The sequence below is a fragment of the Cetorhinus maximus genome, chromosome 6 (genome assembly GCF_964194155.1).
Source record: "Cetorhinus maximus chromosome 6, sCetMax3.hap1.1, whole genome shotgun sequence".
In the NCBI taxonomy this organism is placed as follows: Eukaryota; Metazoa; Chordata; class Chondrichthyes; order Lamniformes; family Cetorhinidae; genus Cetorhinus; species Cetorhinus maximus.
In genome coordinates this window covers 18,317,772-18,337,481 of record NC_135884.1, presented here as the reverse complement: position 1 = coordinate 18,337,481, position 19,710 = coordinate 18,317,772, and the positions used below count along the sequence as shown (strand labels likewise).

General features: G+C 44.7%; 1 protein-coding gene across 1 annotated transcript in view; it reads left to right on the top strand.

The window, feature by feature from the left end:
- LOC144681591 (coiled-coil domain-containing protein 3-like) overlaps nt 1–19,475 on the top strand; it is a 32,244-nt gene extending 12,769 nt beyond the window's left edge. Inside the window, exons 2-3 of the mRNA XM_078543313.1 lie at nt 911–1,085; nt 17,310–19,475. Coding sequence (XP_078399439.1) covers nt 911–1,085; nt 17,310–17,603 — 469 coding nt within the window. The 3' untranslated portion in view covers nt 17,604–19,475. The remainder of the gene's footprint in view (nt 1–910; nt 1,086–17,309) is intronic.
- The last annotated feature ends 235 nt before the right edge of the window (nt 19,476–19,710 follow it).

Sequence of the window (19,710 nt, the reverse complement as noted above, 5' to 3'; positions counted from 1 at the left end):
TAACGAAGCCCCTGGTTGAAACCCATTGTGTTTTGGAGCAGGTAATGGCGGGGCCATTAGCACAATATTGGAGATTATGAGTCACAGTAGCTCTACCATTGTCCATAACTGTCTGGTGCAGATGTATAGTCTACCATCCTTTGTGTCGGCTTGGCTGGAATGTTTATATGACGCAGGGTATGTTACATTCCGGGGGTTTGATGTGTTAGCCTTTGTTCGCTTTCAAACTGCTCAGAAACTTCCAGAAACCAGCATGTGATCAGCTGCAGCCATTTTCTCAGCCCAGCAATTGTACATTTGGAAAAACAGAAAAAATAATTTTATAAAGTAGCCAAGCTGACATAGATACACTACCATCTAGAAGGACAAGGGCAGCAGATAGATGGGAACACCACCCCCTAGAAGTTCCCCTCCAAGTCACTCACCATCCTGACTTTGAAATATATCACCATTCTTTCACTGTCACTGGGTCAAAATCCTGGAACTCCCTAACAGCACTGTGGGTGTACCTACACCGCATGGTCTGCAGTGGTTCAAGAGGGCAGCTCACCACCATCTTCTCAAGGGCACTTAGGGATGAGCAATAAATGCTGGCCCAGCCAGCGAAGCCCACATCCCATGAATGAATTTTTAAAAAAAATATATATATATTTTGCTTCCTGTCTCCTGGATGGGACAGTAAGTAGAGTCCATTATTGCTATTCCATCAAAGTCACACACATGTTGGAGGGAATCTGAAGTTAAATATGTATCAGTGAGGTTCTCATGAGGAGTAGCACAGCACTGTCGTACTCAGAAACACTGTCAGCCGCTGGAATAATACAGTGCTTTAACACACAGCAAGGGGTATCATGTAGGAGCTATCTTGTCAATTTCTTGCACAGGCTTATGAAATTTCATTCTATTTCAGGCTGGATGAGAATTACAACATTGTACCACAAGGAATCAATTTCCAGGATCCAATTTTTCCAGACACTACCGAGAACAAGCGGATGTTTGCGAGTCTCTTCCAGTTCTCTAACTGTACCAGTGGCACCCATCATCACACCTACATGCCGGAATGGGAACTGCAAGAGGATAATCGGGTAGGGCTATATTGAATAATCTGTATAATTAAAAATCTAGGTCTAGAAATTACATCTCACTAAGGGTCCAATATGGCGGGTGCTCATTCCATGCTAAAATTGTGCCACCCACCGCGTTAGTTACGACTGGTTAGTAGGTATCCAACGTCTGAAACAGGAGTTAGGCCTATTATATAGGCAAATGTCTTAATAGGCTTAATGCCTATTCAGACCTCTTTGCCAAATTGGACTGCAAATATCCTCATCTTGTCTCGTGTATGCTGTGGTCAGTTTCTTCAGGTGCCCAGCACTGTCCTTCAAGTGACCACTGGAACTGTCACCAAAAAGGTAAGTCCAGTGTTATTTTACTTACCTTTCTGTGGAGCTAAGGAGATGAGTCCTTCTCCACTGGTGCACCCCAATCTCAGTCTCCTTTGACCCCAATTTGGATGTTTCCTGGGCTCTTATGCCATGCCACATTTATCATACCACAACAGCAAAATGTCACACATCTCTAAAGCACAAAATCATAATTGGCTCAGCCAGTTAGCTGTTAACTTAGCAAAGGTCCGAATGACTCGACGTTAAAAAATTAACAAATGTTGTAAAAAGTACCAATGAAAAGCAAGTAACCAGCGGAGCAATTGAATCCCTGATATTTGTGTAAAAGCCTACCATTCAGCAGGTGCAAAAGAACCAAATTATTCAAATTATTTCTTTATACTATTTTTGTGAATGCAAGTACCATGCAAGGCAGAGAAAAAAGTCATTTACATAACTGGGAACTGGAGGTTTGGGGAGGAAATAACAAGCTCTTAGTGTTTTCTGCAGCTTTTGTGAATTTTGGGAAATAGTGAGTGGGAACTAAGAGTTGCTGGCTGGTTTGACATTAATAACATTTATGCTTTCTCAAGTCAGTCATCACTGTAATAAATTTGTGTTAAAGTGAGGGCTGAACTGCTGTCGACCTTAAGGTGGAAACATAGACTCAATAAATGTGAAAAATCACATAGGATATTTACTAGTGCCATTATTATGTACAACTTACTTCTTTGTAATTTGATAACAAGCTCCTGGTATTACTACACCTCATGAATCCATGGTGCTTTTACCTTTAACTCTTTCATCTACAAATTGCTGTCTTTACCATACCTTTACCATGCAACCCAGTGCCCTGACATGCTACATACAGGCACATTAACTAAGGCCGCTGAATGACTCAGCCAAAACAAAAAGTCCCTGACTGGGGCTGAATCATCCAAAGTCATTCCACATTGCTGAGGAATTAAATAAGCCAGTGGGGTCTGGCACCAGGAGCTCTGATTTTTATGTATTACAAAGCAAAGAGCAAAAGACATATTTTAAAAGTATGTTCATCAAGCGTAGCATGGTCTTTAGTTTGGAAAAGAGCAATTGCAGTGCTGTTTGCTAGAGAAGAATCTATTTTAAATTCTGACTGCTTGCCTCTGCACACATGACCTCTATTTTCAGCTTTTCTAGCTATTCATTTTTGGTTGATGTATTTAATCTAAATTTGGAGTAATGTCAGGGTACTGGGATATTTATAATTATCACCAGTGACCTTACTCTGTTGTAGCAGTTGGGGCGGAAATCGACATCTGCAATAGAAGAATTTCAAAAGAAATTTACAAGACATCTTCCCAGAGACGGAATAACTGTTTGTTTTTGTCCACCTACCACCCTGTTTCTCAATGTAAACAGGAGGTAATAGGACAAATATTGAAAAAGAAATGTAATCACTGACTTACCTCTTGATGTTCGCCTGCTCCAGTTTTCAGGCGGACCTCATTATTGGTGGTCAAGCACTTTCCAGAAACAGGCAGGGTCCTACTAAATATATTTCAAAGAGGACGTTGTTCAGATTCAAAATTTCATGTAATTCAAGAGTCACTGCTTTTTCCTCAATCCATCCACCAATCGTGGGTCATACAGGAAAGGAGGCTGCCATTTAGAGTGCTACATACATAAAGGGATTATAAGCTACAGATGGGTCAAGCTGAAAGCATTTCTGGCATTGACATTTTATCATTATTTTTGAGATTTTTAAACCTTAATGGCTCCCTTGGTTCAATGCTTTGCTGCTTGATGGGTTCTTTGTATTTCTTTGCCACTTCAATTTGTTGCTCCGTTTCCCTTCCGAACTTTCCAATCCTTCCCTTTAAGGCAGATTTGTCCAACCTCTTCGCTTGGGGGATGGGTGGGGTATATTTGCATATTTTTCTCACTCTCAAGGTCCAATGAGCAATATTCAGAAAGCTAAGGTTTGGCACAACAATAAACTGAATTTCAAAAAAAAAGTTGAGGTTTAAGGAAAGAAACAATTGCTGAGCAAAAGTATAGCAATGTCATAGCAATAAATTGTTAAGTTAAAAAAAAAGAGTAATTAATAAAAGTGACCAGAGCGTGAGAGGGTCAGAGTGTGTGTCCAGCTCACTCCCGGTCTCAGGGTGCTCACTCACTTACTCTCACCCACTGTGAGTGGGTGTGCGTGTATGTGTTGGTGTGTGGTGCTGAGAGTGAGTGAGAAACCTGAGACTGGATGCAAGGCAGACCCACACTCACCCCCACACACTCAGTCACTCAGTCTCTTGCACTCCACCCCACACACTGGGCGGAATTTTCCCATCCCACCCGCAGCGGGTTTTGTGGCGGGTGGGAGCAGAGAATCCAGCGGCAGGAAAAAAATCGCAAATCCAGCATGAACGGGAGGGTCAGGAGGAGAGACCCAGACAACAGGGGCGACTCACCAGGCCTAGGATTTATCGTCCAAGAGTCTCCTATTTACAAATGAGTGAGAGGCAATGCTGTGCACGTCTGTGCTTGTCCCAAACTCTGGTACATTACATATGTCACATTCTTCATGAAGACCTGACGCCACGTGGAGTTGGAGGGTATCCCCTGCTAGTGGCTGTGAAGGTGACCGCTACACTCAATTTCTTGCTCTCTGGTTCTTTCCGAGGATCAATAGAGGACCTGTGCGGCATCTCTCAGTCCGCAACACATCGAGGGATAAAGGAGGTCTCAGATGCCCTTTACAGAAAGGCCCATCATTAGGTCAGGTTTGCTGTGGACAAAGATAGCCAGGCTGCAAGATTCCCCGGCTTCGCCGTCATCTCAGGCTTTCCAAGAGCCCAGGGTGCAGTAGACTGCACCCATGTGGCTAATCGGGCTCCATGGCTAATGTTTGTTAACCACAAGAGCTATCATTCCAACAATGTACAACTGGTGGGTGATCACCAGAAGCACATACTGCACACGTTTGTGCATAGTCCCCTGGGAGTTGCCATGACTTCTACATCCTGAGTCACTCCCAGGTGCCTGAGATTTTCAAGGGGTCATTAAGTCTGCATGGATGGCGGCCTGGGAATAAGGGGCACCCACTGAAATGCTGGCTGATGACACCAGTTATTCACCTTCAGAGTCATTCCGAGGAGAGGTACAACCCTGCTCACAGCTCCACACGCTCCCTTATAGAGCAGACCATAGGGCTTCTGAAGATGCGTTTCAGATGTTTGGACCACTCAGGTGGCTCTCTACAATACACTCCCGACAGGGTTTCCCACATCATCACAGTGTGATGCGCCCTTCACAATCTGGCAATGCAAATAGGGGAACCCCCTGCCAGAGGATAAATGAGAGGAGGAAGAGACCTTATTGGAAGATGATGATCCAGAGGCCCAGGAACCTCAGGAGGCCCTCAGGGTCAGTATGAGTGTGATCACGCAATGGAGGCAGGAAGGCATGGGAGACGTGCCCGTGATATATTAAGACTTGAAGCCGTTGCCGCCATCCAGTGATACAAACATTGCTGCAGCTGAGATGTGGACATACCGGAGGATCTCCTCATCCCATACATGTCTTTTCCTCTGCCACTACCACTGAGGAGATACAAATGCCGCTAGGATATCAATGCTAATGAGCTACCTTCGCTCAATGGTGTTCCTTGAGGAAGAAGGGTTAGAAACACTTACATCACACACTTCCAGCCACTCAGTCTCTCACACTCCCACACACACTCAGTCACTCACTCTCACTCCCCCACACACTCAGTCACTCACTCTCACCCCCCCCATACACTCAGTCACTCACTCTCACTCCCCCACACACTTAGTCACTCACTCTCACTCCCCCACACACTTAGTCACTCACTCTCACTCCCCCATACACTTAGTCACTCACTCTCACTCCCCCCACATGCTCAGTCACTCACTCTCACTCCCCCACACACTTAGTCATTCCCTCTCACTCCCCCACATGCTCAGTCACTCACTCTCACACCCCCACATACTTAGTCACTCACTCTCACTCCCCCCACACACTCACAGACACATTCTCTCACACTCCCCCACACACTTAGTCACTCACTCTCACTCCCCCCCACACGCTCAGTCACTCACGCTTACTCCCCCACACGCTCAGTCACTCACTCTCACTCCCCCCACACACTTAGTCACTCACTCTCACTCCCCCCACATGCTCAGTCACTCACTCTCACTCCCCCCACACACTTGGTCACTCACTCTCACTCCCCCCACATGCTCAGTCACTCACTCTCACTCCCCCCACACACTTAGTCACTCACTGTCACTCCCCCCACATGCTCAGTCACTCACTCTCGCTCCCCCCACACACTTAGTCACTCACTCTCACTCCCCCCACATGCTCAGTCACTCACTCTCACTCCCCCCACACACTTAGTCACTCACTCTCACTCCCCCCACACACTTAGTCACTCACTCTCACTCTCCCCACAAGCTCAGTCACTCACTCTCACTCCCTCCACATGCTCAGTCACTCACTCTCACTCCCTCCACATGCTCAGTCACTCACTCTCACTCCCCCCACACGCTCAGTCACTCACTCTCACTCCCTCCACATGCTCAATCACTCACTCTCACTCCCTCCACATGCTCAGTCACTCACTCTCACTCCCTCCACATGCTCAGTCACTCACTCTCACTCCCTCCACATGCTCAGTCACTCATTCTCACTCTCCCCCATACGCTCAGTCACTCACTCTCACTCCCTCCACATGCTCAGTCACTCATTCTCACTCTCCCCCATACGCTCAGTCACTCACTCTCACTCCCTCCACATGCTCAGTCACTCACTCTCACTCCCCCCCCACATGCTCAGTCACTCACTCTCACTCCCCCCACACACTCACAGGCACACTCTCTTGCTCCCACACACACTCACAGATACATTCTCTCGCACTCCCCCACACATGCTCAGTCACTCACTCTCCCTCCCCCCACACACTCACATTCACAGACACACACACACTCTCAGATACACACATGCACAGGAACACTCTCTCACTCCCACACATTCACAGACATAGGGCAGAATTTTGCCGTTGGCGAGCGATCTCGGCGATGGTGGGTGGGGGCAGACGAGAAGCTGACGTCCGCCTGCGATCGGGACTGGACCGCGATTTCACCCTTGTGGGCCAATAGAGGGCGAGCGGGCCGGGCGCGAGTGAGCACTGCATAAACCCCCTGAGGCACGGAGCTGCCTCAGGGAGATAAAGCGTTTTTAAAAAAGAAAATGAAGAAAATAAAAATGTAATAAAACATGTCCCCTCATGTGACTCTGTTGCATGAGCAGGGACATGTTATGAATTAAATTTCAAAGCTTTTACTTTATTATTATTTGCTTTTGGAAACATCATCCCGCCCGTGGATGAGGTTTCCAAAAAAATGCAAAGGCTGCTTGGCCTCTTGGCCTGCCCACCAACTGTTAGGAAGCCCCACCTACCATCCACCCATTGTACGCAGGGGCAAAGTTCACCCTGGTAAATGAAGTGACCTTTGATTTATTTCTGCCTTGAAAATGCCTGGGCCTTCTGGCCTACTCTACTCCAAGTCTGTCAGGAGAAACGGACTGGTACTTTGCAAATGCCAGGTAGTGGTGGTGCCTGAATGGATTCAGGAAGGCCCCGTCCGGGATGGAATCTCTGTCCATCCTAAGTACACTTCCCCTGAATCAGAGCATTGACCTCCTGAACGATACGTGGGGCTCACCAGCGGGATTCAGGCTGTGGTTGGGGCCTGGGTCCCTGAAGATTGTGGGGGAAGGAGAAAAAAAAAATCAATCAATATTTTTAAATCGACACAATGGGCTGGATTTTCATTCTCAAGGCAGGTAATGGGAGTCGGGAAAATTCCCGGCTCGGACCGCCCACCTCGAGAAAAGGTGCCCACAAGGGCAGGATTTTCATTGTGGGGGTCGGGTACAAGATGCAGTCGGGCCAGTCGACCCAGGAAAAAGCTTGGAGGCAGCCACAGGAACTGCTGCGTGCGGAGCTGGGCTGCAGGACTTTGTCCCAGTTATAATAAAAACAGAAACACTCTCCAACCCCCACCCCTCACACTACTTCACCCCACACACTCCCCATGCCCCATCTCTGCTGCCTCATGCCCCCCCATCCACCCCCCTATGGCCTTTCATGCCCCCATGCCAAAGTATGCCCCCATCCACCCCTTTGGCCCTTTGTGCCCTCCATGCCAAGGTATTCCCCCACGCCAAACAAATTCCCCCAAACAAATTCTATGGCCCCTCGTGCCCGGTCATGACTTCTCCATCACAAACAAAAACAGAAGATGCTGGAAAAACTCAGCAGGTCTAGCAGCGCCTGTGGCTCTAAGAAGAGTCACACGGACTCGAAACGTTAACTCTGTTTCTCTCTCCACAGATCCTGCCAGACCTGCTGAGTTTTTCCAGCATTTTCTGTTTTTGTTTCAGATTTCCAGCATCCGCAGTATTTTGCTTTTGTCGTGACTTCTCCATGTCCATTCACTCACGAAAGATTGTATAGAAGCAACTGACCCTAAAGGTACAGCGGGATGTGTGAAAACAAGCTTTTAAAAAACGTACACGCATTGATAACTTCCCACTTTTAGTAGGCAAATGGATTTCTGGGTTCTCGGCCAAGCATACATAATGAGTGGAGACAATACATGCTAAATGGTCCCATTTTAAAGGGGATGCAGGAGCAGAGAGATTGGGATGTTTGTACATAAATATTTGAAGGTGGCATGACAGGCTAATAAAGCTTAAGGGATCTTGGGCTTTAGAGAGCCATAGAGTACAAAAGCCAGGAAGTAATGCAGAACCATTGTAAAAAGTTCATTTGTCATTATTCTCCTTGAAGCAAAGAAGGTAAAGAGGCAATTTTCTAGAGGTGTTTTAAAGCATGAAGGGTATACATAGAATAAATAAAGGGCAACTGTTATGAATGGCTAAATGGTCACAATGAGTGATTAGAATGTGGAAAGGATTGCCTGGCTAGGTAATGGAAACAGATTCAATCGTAGGGAATTGGATAAATAATGAAAGAGAAAAAACTGCACAGGTACGGGGAAAGATCACAGGAGTGCAGCCACCTGGATTGCTTGTTGAAAAAGTTGCTGCCGATTTGATAGACTAAATGGCCTCCTTCTGTGCAATACTATTCTATATACATGATATATAAAGAAAACTAGGAAGTTTTCTTCCCAGCGTAATGGTTAATATTTATTCCTTAACCAAGACTAAAAACAGATGATGAAATTTGTTGGAATCTGGCCATTTGTTGACTGCTCTTTGTCGGCCTATGCTGATTGACAGCCAATTCACTGTATTATAATAGTGGCTACACTTCAAAAGTACTCATTTAGCTGTAATATACTTTGGGACATCCTGAAGCGCTATATAAATATAAGTTTTTTTTTAAATTGTTACACAGAAAACAGTTTATATATAGATAGATATGATAAGCAAAACAGGCATTAGATATGCTGTTGGGATTTTACATGGAGGTGATGTCTCCACCCACTGTCCGGAAAGTCAGGGGCAAACCCGCCTCAGTCATCCTGGAATTCAAGACTCAATCTTATGCTGTTTCCGCCCCTCTAAGGCAGGATGTCTCACCCCCAGGGAGTCTCACCCCCAAGGACTGCCTGCTAATCCGAGGGCCTGCAGCTCTTTGGTCCCAACAGCGTCACCAGCAGCAGTGACCACTTTTGGGACTGCGGAGTGTCCCAGAGCAGCAGCTATTGAGGAGGCCCAGAGTGCAGGTAAGTGGGGCTGGGGACCATTGTGGCCAATCAGGCAGTCCCTGGCAAGAGGGGAGGGGGCTGATCGCGACAGAAGCGAGGCCTCTTCCAGCGGAGGCAGCCCTTGCCGCTGGAGGGGGCCCCTCTATGCATCACAGGGCGCTTGATCAGGTGGGACCCCCCCACCCCCACCCAAAGCCTGCAGAGAGGCTACCAGGTTTTACTGGGTAGCCTCCCCAGGTGGCAGTGCCTACCTGCTGTGGGTAAAATACCGGTGGTGGCGGGAAGAAACCCTCAAGTGGTCATTAATTGGCCACTTAAAAACCTCAGTTGGCCTAAGGGCAGACGAGCCACCCACCACCTGCCTCACTGATGGTTAAATACCAGCGGAGGTGGCATGGCAATGGGCACAGCACCTCCTGCCATCCCACCCAATTTTACACCCCGCCATGGTTCCCAGCCTGCTCCCAGTGGGGTGATGTGGAGACATAATGAATATAGGGAGGCAGTGGTGTAGTGGTAATGTTACTGGCCTAGTAATTCAGAGACCCAGGCTATCACTCTGACGCCATGGGTTTAAATCCCACCAAGGCAGCAGGTAGAATTTACATTCAATTAATAAAATCTGGAATTGAAAGCTATCATTGATTGTTGTTTAAAAAAAAAACCTTTAGGGAAGGAAATCTGCCATCCTTACCTGGTCTGGCCTGCATGTGACTCCAGACCCACAGCAATGTGGTTGCCTCTGAAATAGCCTTGTAAGCCATTCAGTTCAAGGGGCAATTAAGGATGGGCAACTAATGCTGGCCTTGTCAGTAACACCTGCGTCCCATCAAAGAATAAAAACCACATGCATACATAGCAACATATTAATTTGCGATGTATTTGTTAACATTTCCCATGTGAACCTGATAGCGTTCATGTAATAAGTTTTACTAGCATCACCGCGAAGATCGAATACTACCAGAGTTTCCAGAGGCTAAGTTCCTTCCTAAGAGTATTCCAAAAGATGGCAAAACTATTAAAACTTTAAGAGTGAAGGTTGTTTCACTCCCCCAAACCAAAATTTATGTACTTTAAAATAGTATTTTATGAAACATTATGTTCGTAATTGATGTTAGGGGCCTAGAGAGTATTTTCCACAATGTAAAATGTAGGAATGACTGCTGAAATCATAGTCTAGATTCCAGCAAACGTACCAATTCACAGAAAGTGTAATCCAGAACTCAGCAACAAATTCTATGGAGACCATAGTCTGGAACTCAGGAATATATCTTTGTAGAGAGTACAGTTCAGAACCAAGGGACACACCTGTGCAGAGAATACAGTCCAGAAGCCAGGAATATATAGCTGTGTAAACAGCATTTTACTGAGTCTGCGGTAATTGTCTGCATTTTAAAAATGCTCAGAAAATGGAAAATGTCAATCGTGTTTATTTTGGCTGCAGTATAGAGACCCTATGCAGTTCCTACAGAATGTTTTCATGTCTGATAAGGATCAATGGTTTTTAAGAGGAAACATTTGTCTTTGATTTTATCTGTGTTTGACTATAGAATGTCGATTCATCACATCCTACTTAAGGACTACGTATTTATTTAAGCATAGAACACAATTTCATATACATAGATGGTGATAAATTAATCACAGTTCCAGAGACTCTATCAAAACTATCAAATCTCTTTGAAACACAAAGCAGCTACAACTTTGTTTCTGATGGTAAGGAGCTGAATTGATATTTGTGATATGGGGAGGTTGGAGTGATTGAATAATTCATTGTAAATATATGGGAGTAAATCTGTAAATATTGAGGAATTAAATCAGCCATTGTAAATATTGAGGGATGGAATTGTAATATGGGGACAGTCAACCATTGTAATGTAGGGGGACTGAATCATTGATTGTAACACAGGGGTTAATTGTAATATAGGATCATGTACCAGTAATTGTAATATGGGAATTTAACTGTAATATGGGGCACTGAATCAATTGTTGTATTATCGAAAAGCAGAATACTGCGGATGCTGGAAACCTAAAATAAAAACTGAAGCTGCTAGAAATGCTCCGCAGGTTATGGCAGCATCATCGACCTGAAATATTAACTCTGATTCTCTCCACAAATGCTGCCGTAACCTGCTGAGCAATTCCGGCATTTTCAGTTTCTGTTTCAATTATTGTAAAATGACGGGTTAATGATTTGATATAGTATGGTGGGTGGGCGGGGAGAACTGAATTGTCCATGCAAGAAGAAAAGAACCGAGTCAATCAGAGTAATACCGGGAGTGCTGCAAATCACTTGGTGTAACAGGGAAGAATAGAACTAGTTACTATAGTGTTAGAGGGAGATTATATGTAAAATTGGATAATTCAATTGCCCTTGAAAATAGGATTGCATTGCATGATCAACCCATGTCCATTCAAAGCTACACAGGCAGCATGCAAATTGGGTGCTGCCTGCTAATTATGATAGTGGCATGTAGCCCAGCTCTAAATGTGCTACTGAGTGGCTGCATGCCTCAAAAGGGGGTCCAAACTTGTGCGACGCTAGCACCACTTAAAGACAGCCTGCATTACTTAAAACCAGAACGCAGCTCTTAGAGGGGATCAGCTGCTTGAACTGTTTCTGAAAGTCAGTCTGCGTAGGAAGATGATTGAAAATGCTGCTACAGGGCAGATAGTGTGCTCCAAGGTTCTCTGATGCAGCACTGAATGCTTTACTGCAGAAGTTGGACAGGAGAGAGAGCTCCTCTTCCCACGGTGAGTCAACAAGCCTTCCAGACAAACTGTCAGAACACAAGAGGAGCAGATAGCTGTGCAGCTCAATACAAGCAGTCTAGCCCGAGGACCTGGACACAGTGCAGGAAGAAGTTTGATGACCTTACACGAGTGGTCAAGGTCAGCGAATGCATCTTCAAATGCCATATCCTTACAAACCAATCAATAGCCTCACACATTGCTCCATTCACTTGTCCTCTTCACAAACTTAACAACATGTTCCATCAAGCAACCTTACATTGATTGTTTTACCGCACCTCCACACACTGAGCACTACTGCAAGCCTCATACCCACATACTGCAGCTTGTGCACACTGCCAGCTATGGAACCATGGCAGCCACATCACCCAACATATTGCAATGCATTCAGTGATACCTTCTAACTTACAGAACAAGGTGGCACATAACCGCTGGCAGCAGCATCTAATCGACAGGGGACGGGCACAGCTGCATTCCCTTGCATCCATGGAGAAGATGGTGTTTGCCAGTATTGGAATGGCCATGATTGTTTTGTCAGCTGTAGGTCTGAAACCAGTGAAGATGAGTGTATGTTCTTACCTAATCATCCTCCTCACTTACCACTTCCCCCTCATCCCACAATTTTTTCTGACTTACAAACTGCAAATGGTATAAACATGCACCTCTTGCTTTTTGCCCACCACCCTGCACCACAACTCTACCCTAGTGCCTTTTTCTTTTCAAATACCCAAGTATTGCCACCTGATCAATCACTACTGCTGGGGTCTGAAATGCAAGAAGTGCAGGAAGAGCAGGAGACTGATGATGAAGAAACATCGTGATTTAATCTCACTCTTCCAGCCACCAGCTCAGATACCAGCACGGCGCGAATGTTAGAGGGTAGCATAGAGACAAGATCTGATCACTGGTGAGTCACTGGGCATGATTGGCCTGTACCCAGGGTTGGGAAAAGGGTAGCACAGGTGCCACCTTGCCAGAGATTGAAGTTGCACACGGTTTCTGCTATTCAGGACTCAGAAGAGGACTTTGATGGGTATGCACAATGATATGCTTGGTGCATTGATGGCCTGCCAAAAAGCTTGCTATCATGTCAAGGAGCGTGGAAGAGTCTAGCACCAACTTGGCACAGGACTGTGCACAGAGCTTGGAGCCCACTCTTTCCAGCATGGGCGTGTTAGCCAATCCTATGACAGCACTTGTAGATCTAATCATGATGCAGTGTCTAATGGCTGATGTCTCATTTTCCATGGCAGTACAAGCAAGAGGTGGCCAACATCTGAGGGCTGTATTGGAAATTCAGACTGAGAACATGAAACCTCAGCTTGTTGCTATGGAGGCTCAGACTGGCTGTGGATATCAGTGTTCCAAAGGGTTTGCAGGTTCTCATTGCAGTCCAGCAATCTGCCCTCCAACAAGTTACTAGGATTGCTGAGGAGCTGCCCTGAGGGGCAGGCTGTGGCTCCATGGAGGTTTGAACTGCTACCCTCTCTCTCAAGATAATAACATTTGTCCACCCACCACTGCCACTCTGCTAATGCCCTTGCTGTTGCCTGTCAGCCAGCCAACCCAGAGTGTTGGAAGAGTAGGAATAAACGGGTCTGAACAAAGAGTAGGAATAAACGGGTCTTTTCCCGAATGGCAGGCAGTGACTAGTGGGGTACTGCAGGGATCGGTGCTGGGACCCCAGCTATTCACAATATATATATTAATGATTTAGATGAGGGAACTAAATGTAATATCTCCAAATTTGCAGATGACGCAAAGCTGGGTGGGAGGGTGAGCTGTGAGGAGGATGCAGAGATGCTTCAGTGTGATTTGGACAAGCTGAGTGAGTGGGCAAATGCCCAGCAGATGCAGTATAATGTGGATAAATGTGAGGTTATCCACTTTGGTAGCAAAAACAGGAAGGCAGATTATTATCTGAATGGCTATAAATTGAGAGAGGGGAATGTGCAACGAGACCTGGGTGTCCTCGCACACCCAGTCGCTGAAGGTAAGCATGCAAGTGCAAAAGGTGGCAAAGAAGGCAAATGGTATGTTGGCCTTCATAGTGAGAGGATTTGAGTACAGGAGCAGGGATGTCTTGCTGCAATTATACAGGGCTTGGTGAGGCCACACCTGGAATACTGTGTGCAGTTTTGGTCTCCTTATCTGAAGAAGGATGTTCTTTCTATAGAGGGAGTGCAGTGAAGGTTTACCAGATTGATTCCTGGAATGGCAGGACTGACATATGAGGAGAGATTGAGTCGGTTCGGATTATATTCGCTGGAGTTCAGAAGAATAAGGGAGGATCTCATAGAAACCTGTAAAATTCTAACAGGACTAGACAGGGTAGATGCAGGAAGGATGTTCCCAATGGTGGGGGAGTCCAGAACCAGGGGTCACAGTCTGAGGATACGGGGTAGACCATTTAGGACTGAGATGAGGAGAAATTTCTTCACCCAGAGTGTGGTGAGCCTGTGGAATTCGCTACCACAAAAAGTAGTTGAAGCCAAAACATTGTATGTTTTCAAGAAGGAGTTAGATATAGCTCTTGGGGCGAAAGGGATCAAAGGATATGGGGAGAAAGTGGGAGCAGGCTAATGAGTTGGATGATCAGCCATGATCATAATGAATGGCGGAACAGGCTCGAAGGGCCAAATGGCCTACTCCTGCTCCTATTTTCTATGTTTCTATGTTGCCACCCATGCCAAGGTGGTGCAGTCCAAATCCAGGCCTTCTGAGCCTAGAGTTACTCAAGGGCATCCTGCAAGCCCATCTGTGGTCTCCCCCACTGAAAGTCAGCAGGTCCTCCGCCAGCCATCCTGCAGTCACTGTGATAGCACTGCATAGGAACACCAGGATAGGCATTAAGGGAATGCACAAGGATGAATAATTGACTTTTATATGCAATATTGGACGGTTAATTTGATAAAGTTGGTTTGGAATGGTTGCTGTGATGATCAGTGACAGAGGAAAGATTGTTATAGAATGGGAATTTGGGGTTGTGTTCAGTAGAATTATAGTTGCATGAGGTGGTCACAGACAGTTTGGCCAAGAAAGGGGATGTGTTAGCTACTTCCTCCATTCCTCTTCCTCTTCCCCTTCATTCTCCTCTTCCTCCTTTGCCTACTCCTCCTGCTGCTTACCATACCCCTGTGCTCTCATGATGGCATTATGCTGGATGATAGATCGGGACACATGATCTGACCAGTACTGCAGGGATCTTATAGAATAGTGGAATTTCCAGGCAGCAAAACCATTGCTCAAGCACCCTAATGATGTGCACCATGATGTTTCATGTGGTAACATGGTTCTCAAAGTACACATGCAGGCCACATGTGGTTGGCTTGTTCAGCAGAATCATGAGAGATGTGGACAACCCAAGTCACCCAGCAGCCACCCTCTGGTTCAACTTGATGGCTCAATTAATAAGGAACCAGCAGATTGGAGCAGAATAAATGCATCATGACTGCTGTTATGATTGTGGACATTCACCTCCATGATGTCCTGAGCATGGTCACACACCAATTTCACATTCAGTGAGTGGAAGCCTTTGCAGTTGAAATACATCTCTGCATTCAGATTCAGATTCAGCACCTGCAAAGCCCTGTGTGTGCCGTCAATGGCATCCTGCACCTTGGAGATTCCATATCCTAACAAAGCCATGTGGATGCTAATCCTGTTTTTCTTAGAGAGAAGGCAATGTACTCACATCATTTGGCATAAAGACTGTCAGTAAGCTCCCTTATACAGTAGTGGACAGCAAACTGGGAGATGTTTACAGATATTGCCTGCTCAAGCCTGGAAGGATCCTGAAGCAATGAAATTCAGGGCCATAGTCACCTTCACAGCCACTGCCAGCACCATCTATGCCCTGCTCTGAGGCTGCAGGCCTGGTTCCAGATTTCCATGAGCAATTCCTTCATAAAACAGATGCGGCCCACACACACTGTTCCTGGCTTAGGTTGAAATAAGAGAAATGCTTCCAGAAGACCGTGGGTGGATCAAGCCTCCTTCAGTGAGCTCTTCTCCCTCTCTTTTCCTTCCATTTGCAAGATGCTTGTTCTCTGCTGTGTAGTCTCTGTTCAATCTCCCTCTCATGTTGTAGATTAAGGGGGATGGTAACTATTACACCCATGACTAAGAGCAAATGATCTGACCAGAACCCTTGAAGTCAGAACCAAGGGATTTTGCACATACATCATCATTGGATGTTGATTTCACCAACTTTAAACAGCTCTGCAAACCATCAAGCATTTCTACAAACTCAAACAGAATCAGTAGAAATTAATCAGCAACTACCCTAATAGTTGATGATTTCTTTATGTGGAGTTGGTGGGCAGGGTCCTTACTCTTGCTGAACACATGTCTAGTTGTGCATGTTAAGAGAGGGTGTTAGCCGGAGCACTGAGGTCCAAAATGGGCAGCGTTGGCATCAAATCAGCGTTACAGGCTGACTGCCTAGTTGACATACTTCCGATGCACGCTCCTAACAGCCATGCTACTGACCTCCCCAAAATGACAGCCGGCATGGGTTGTGCCACGGGTGTGTGCACAAAATGCAGATGCCATTTTGGTACCAAAGTGGCAGCTGTAGCACCAAAACTACAGGTGCCACAGAATCAAATTTTGTGAAACTTTAGTTTATACTCATTAATGTTAGTTATATAAGTGAATATGTAAGCAGAATCTCCTTAGAGCTGACAGCACTGTAAAATGATATACCCAGTGATGGTAATTTGGAACCAGCAATCTTAGAGTCAGTAATCCAATACTTTAAGCAGTAAAGCCTACAATACTCCAGGCACCATTAATTATTGACCAGCCAATGGTGGCGTAGTCCTCTCTCTGGGGCCTGGGATCCTTCCTGTTTGGCTCCAGATAACACTGTCAGGAGAGGTGATCCTAACTGGACTTGCAGTAGGAAGCTTGCCAGTATTTTATGCTTGTAAGCTAAGCAATTTTAGCTGAGTAAAGTCTAGCATTACCCTTGCACACTAAGCCTTGGATCTCCTAAAATGCTTTAAGCTCCTTGGATTTGGGTAAATTGGATATATCCATGGAGAGAGAGTGTGCACTCTGTATTCATCAAGCAGAAAGTTTGCATGTACTGTATACATATCCAAATAGCACGGTTTGGAGATTCTTAAACATAATACTGGGCTGCCACACAAGTCAAATGCCTGGCTGATCAAAAAAAAAATACAAATCGTTCTAAACAACATTATCAAAATGTTTCAACTGGTGATATTTTAAGTCCAATGGTGACCAATTTATTTTAAAGGGATATTGCTAATGTTAAAATCTAGTGCTATGAATCTCACAGTTTTTATGTCAAGTAGATATCTACTTTGTAGTCATTTTACATGGACATCCTATTCAGAACCACTGTAAAAAAAATAGAAACCTCAATGTCATGCATTCTAATAGATGTCTCCAATGTTTCCTTCAGCTCCTGTGCTCAACCGTGCAGAAGGCACTTTATGAGGAGGAAGAGCGTGTGCGGAAGCTCTCCCAGCAAGTCAGATCTCTTGAAAAGGCCAACAATCACCTGCGTGAGAAGGTGAAGAGGATTAAGCGCTCCCTTCGGCAAGTGAAAAAAGAGAGCAAGAGAGAAGCAATACTCATGAAGCAGATCCTGCAGAAGGAACAGAACAAGGAGAGAGGAAAGTTGAATGCCAAACAGGACACTGGCAAACAGATCCTGAAGAAACCAGTCAAGAAACCAGTCAGCCATAAACTGTAATGTTGCAGATTCATTTGTAATAGTCTATAAATCAGAGATGTAATGCTTCCCTTACCAAGTGGGAACATGAGACATGTGGAAAGTGCCTACACCACAGTGGCTAACCATTCCCAATAACACTATAGTGCAGTGAGATAGAAAACAATAAGTGTGTTATTTGGCTTTCAGTTGCATTGTATTATTTGAGCATTTTAAATCAACTTTTTGTTTTTAGTTAACACTTGTAGGAGTCTTAAGTGAAAATAGTTTGGAACAGGATGAAGGAGGCATGGGTCCCACAGCAAAAAAAATAGAAAAAGCTTTCTTACAATCATCACTAAATTGGCAATCTCACTCAGAAAAACAGCATAAGCTGTTCATGATGTACTGAGGCTGGGAAAAAGTGTTTTATTGGTAAAAGGAACTCTACTCTGTGTTGTTTATAATGTACCAACTGTTGGAGTACTTAATGCAGGCATTTGGTTTAAAAAGGAAAAAAATATCCTTTTTCCTAGTATTGATTTCCCTCACTAAGCAAAAATCATTGCGTATTAAATACATAAATGTATTTTCCAATCTCTTGTTGTGATTGAAGTGGCCATTCTGTAAGTGAATAGTAAAGCTCAAAAGCATTTTAAATTGGAGAAAAAATCATAAACATCATGTCTTAAAACATAAAGGATTGGCAACAGCATTCCACATAAATCATTTCAGTTTGTATCTTGCAGTTCATCACATATCCTGAACTCCTTCAGTACATTAAAACATCATCTTTCTGCTATTCTGTACCCAATACCACATTAGTTGCCTATTATTTTCCATGTAACTCGCCACTGTAGAACTGGTGACTAAAGTCTGGGGACCTGGTTTCAACTTTATGCAAGTTTAAAAAAGTGAGTTAAAATCTTGCCCTATGAGTGAGAAAATGGCCTGGTCAGAATTCTCTAACCATGGTCAAAGCCTCTCAGTCATTAAAGACTTCACTGATACCCTGTAGTGGAATTGGTAATTACAAGTCAAGCAATTTGATTCAAGTCCATTTGAAGCTTATTATACCTGCTCCCTGTCCCCAAATGCAGTCAGTTAACTTGAATCACCATTACCAGCAATCCATTGAACTGTGTTCAGATGACACTGTTGTGGTTGCTTTAGACTAGATTAGGTAGGTTGCTTCCTGTCATAACCACTTTTCATCTTTGTGCTTATAATGCTTTATTTTTTTATTAATTCTTTGCTTGGCCAGAGCAGATTTATCTGGTTTAGTTTATTTTTGTTTAAGGATTTATAGTTTAGATGGAAAATACTGCAGTTTATATAGAACTCCTGGAGCTTGGCCACTTTGGCAGCTGGGGGAATGGAGGTGGGAGGGGTGGTGGAGTGCGTGGAGAGGGTGATCTTAAATTGCAATCGCTATTCCTGGAGCTCAGTAATTCTTCGGAGGAATTCTCATGCTGATTCCTCATTGAATTTATAATTTTCTGTGGGGAGGGTGTGTATTCAGTAACTTGCAGGAGAGGTTATAGTGTGGTGGTTACTCTGAGCTTATTTGGCTAATTTGGGAGGAGTTAGTTCCTGTTAGTTTAAGGGAGAACCACGCAATTACATCTCACCTTTAAGAAAATGGTTAGCAAGCTTTTTCATTTAATTACAAGCACAGTGACATAAATCACAGTGAAATAACCATGAAATGAACAGAAAGATCCTGATGGACCTTTGTAACAAAGTATTTGTGTTAGAATTTCCATTGATATACTGACTTGTTGTAATTGATGTATAAGTACCACTGACATGTAATAAGCAATCTCAGTGTGTACACAAATGTAGATTTGTTACTGATTATTAAGCAAAAGGATCTGGATCCAAGTATTAATAAAACAGTTCTCACCTTTTCTAGCTTCTTGGTTTCACGGTCTACTTTCTTATTCAACAGCACAACTTAAACCAAGAATATAGGAGAAGGCAACTAAGGACATATGTATGGCAGTGGTTCATTGTTAACTACAATGGCACCATAGTATAATAGGAATGATAGGACACCCATTCCTCAAACCGTGAGCTTATAGTCTCAACTGTATGATCTCAAAGAAACATGAATGGAGACTGAATGCTGTCGCCACAGGGAGAAGGA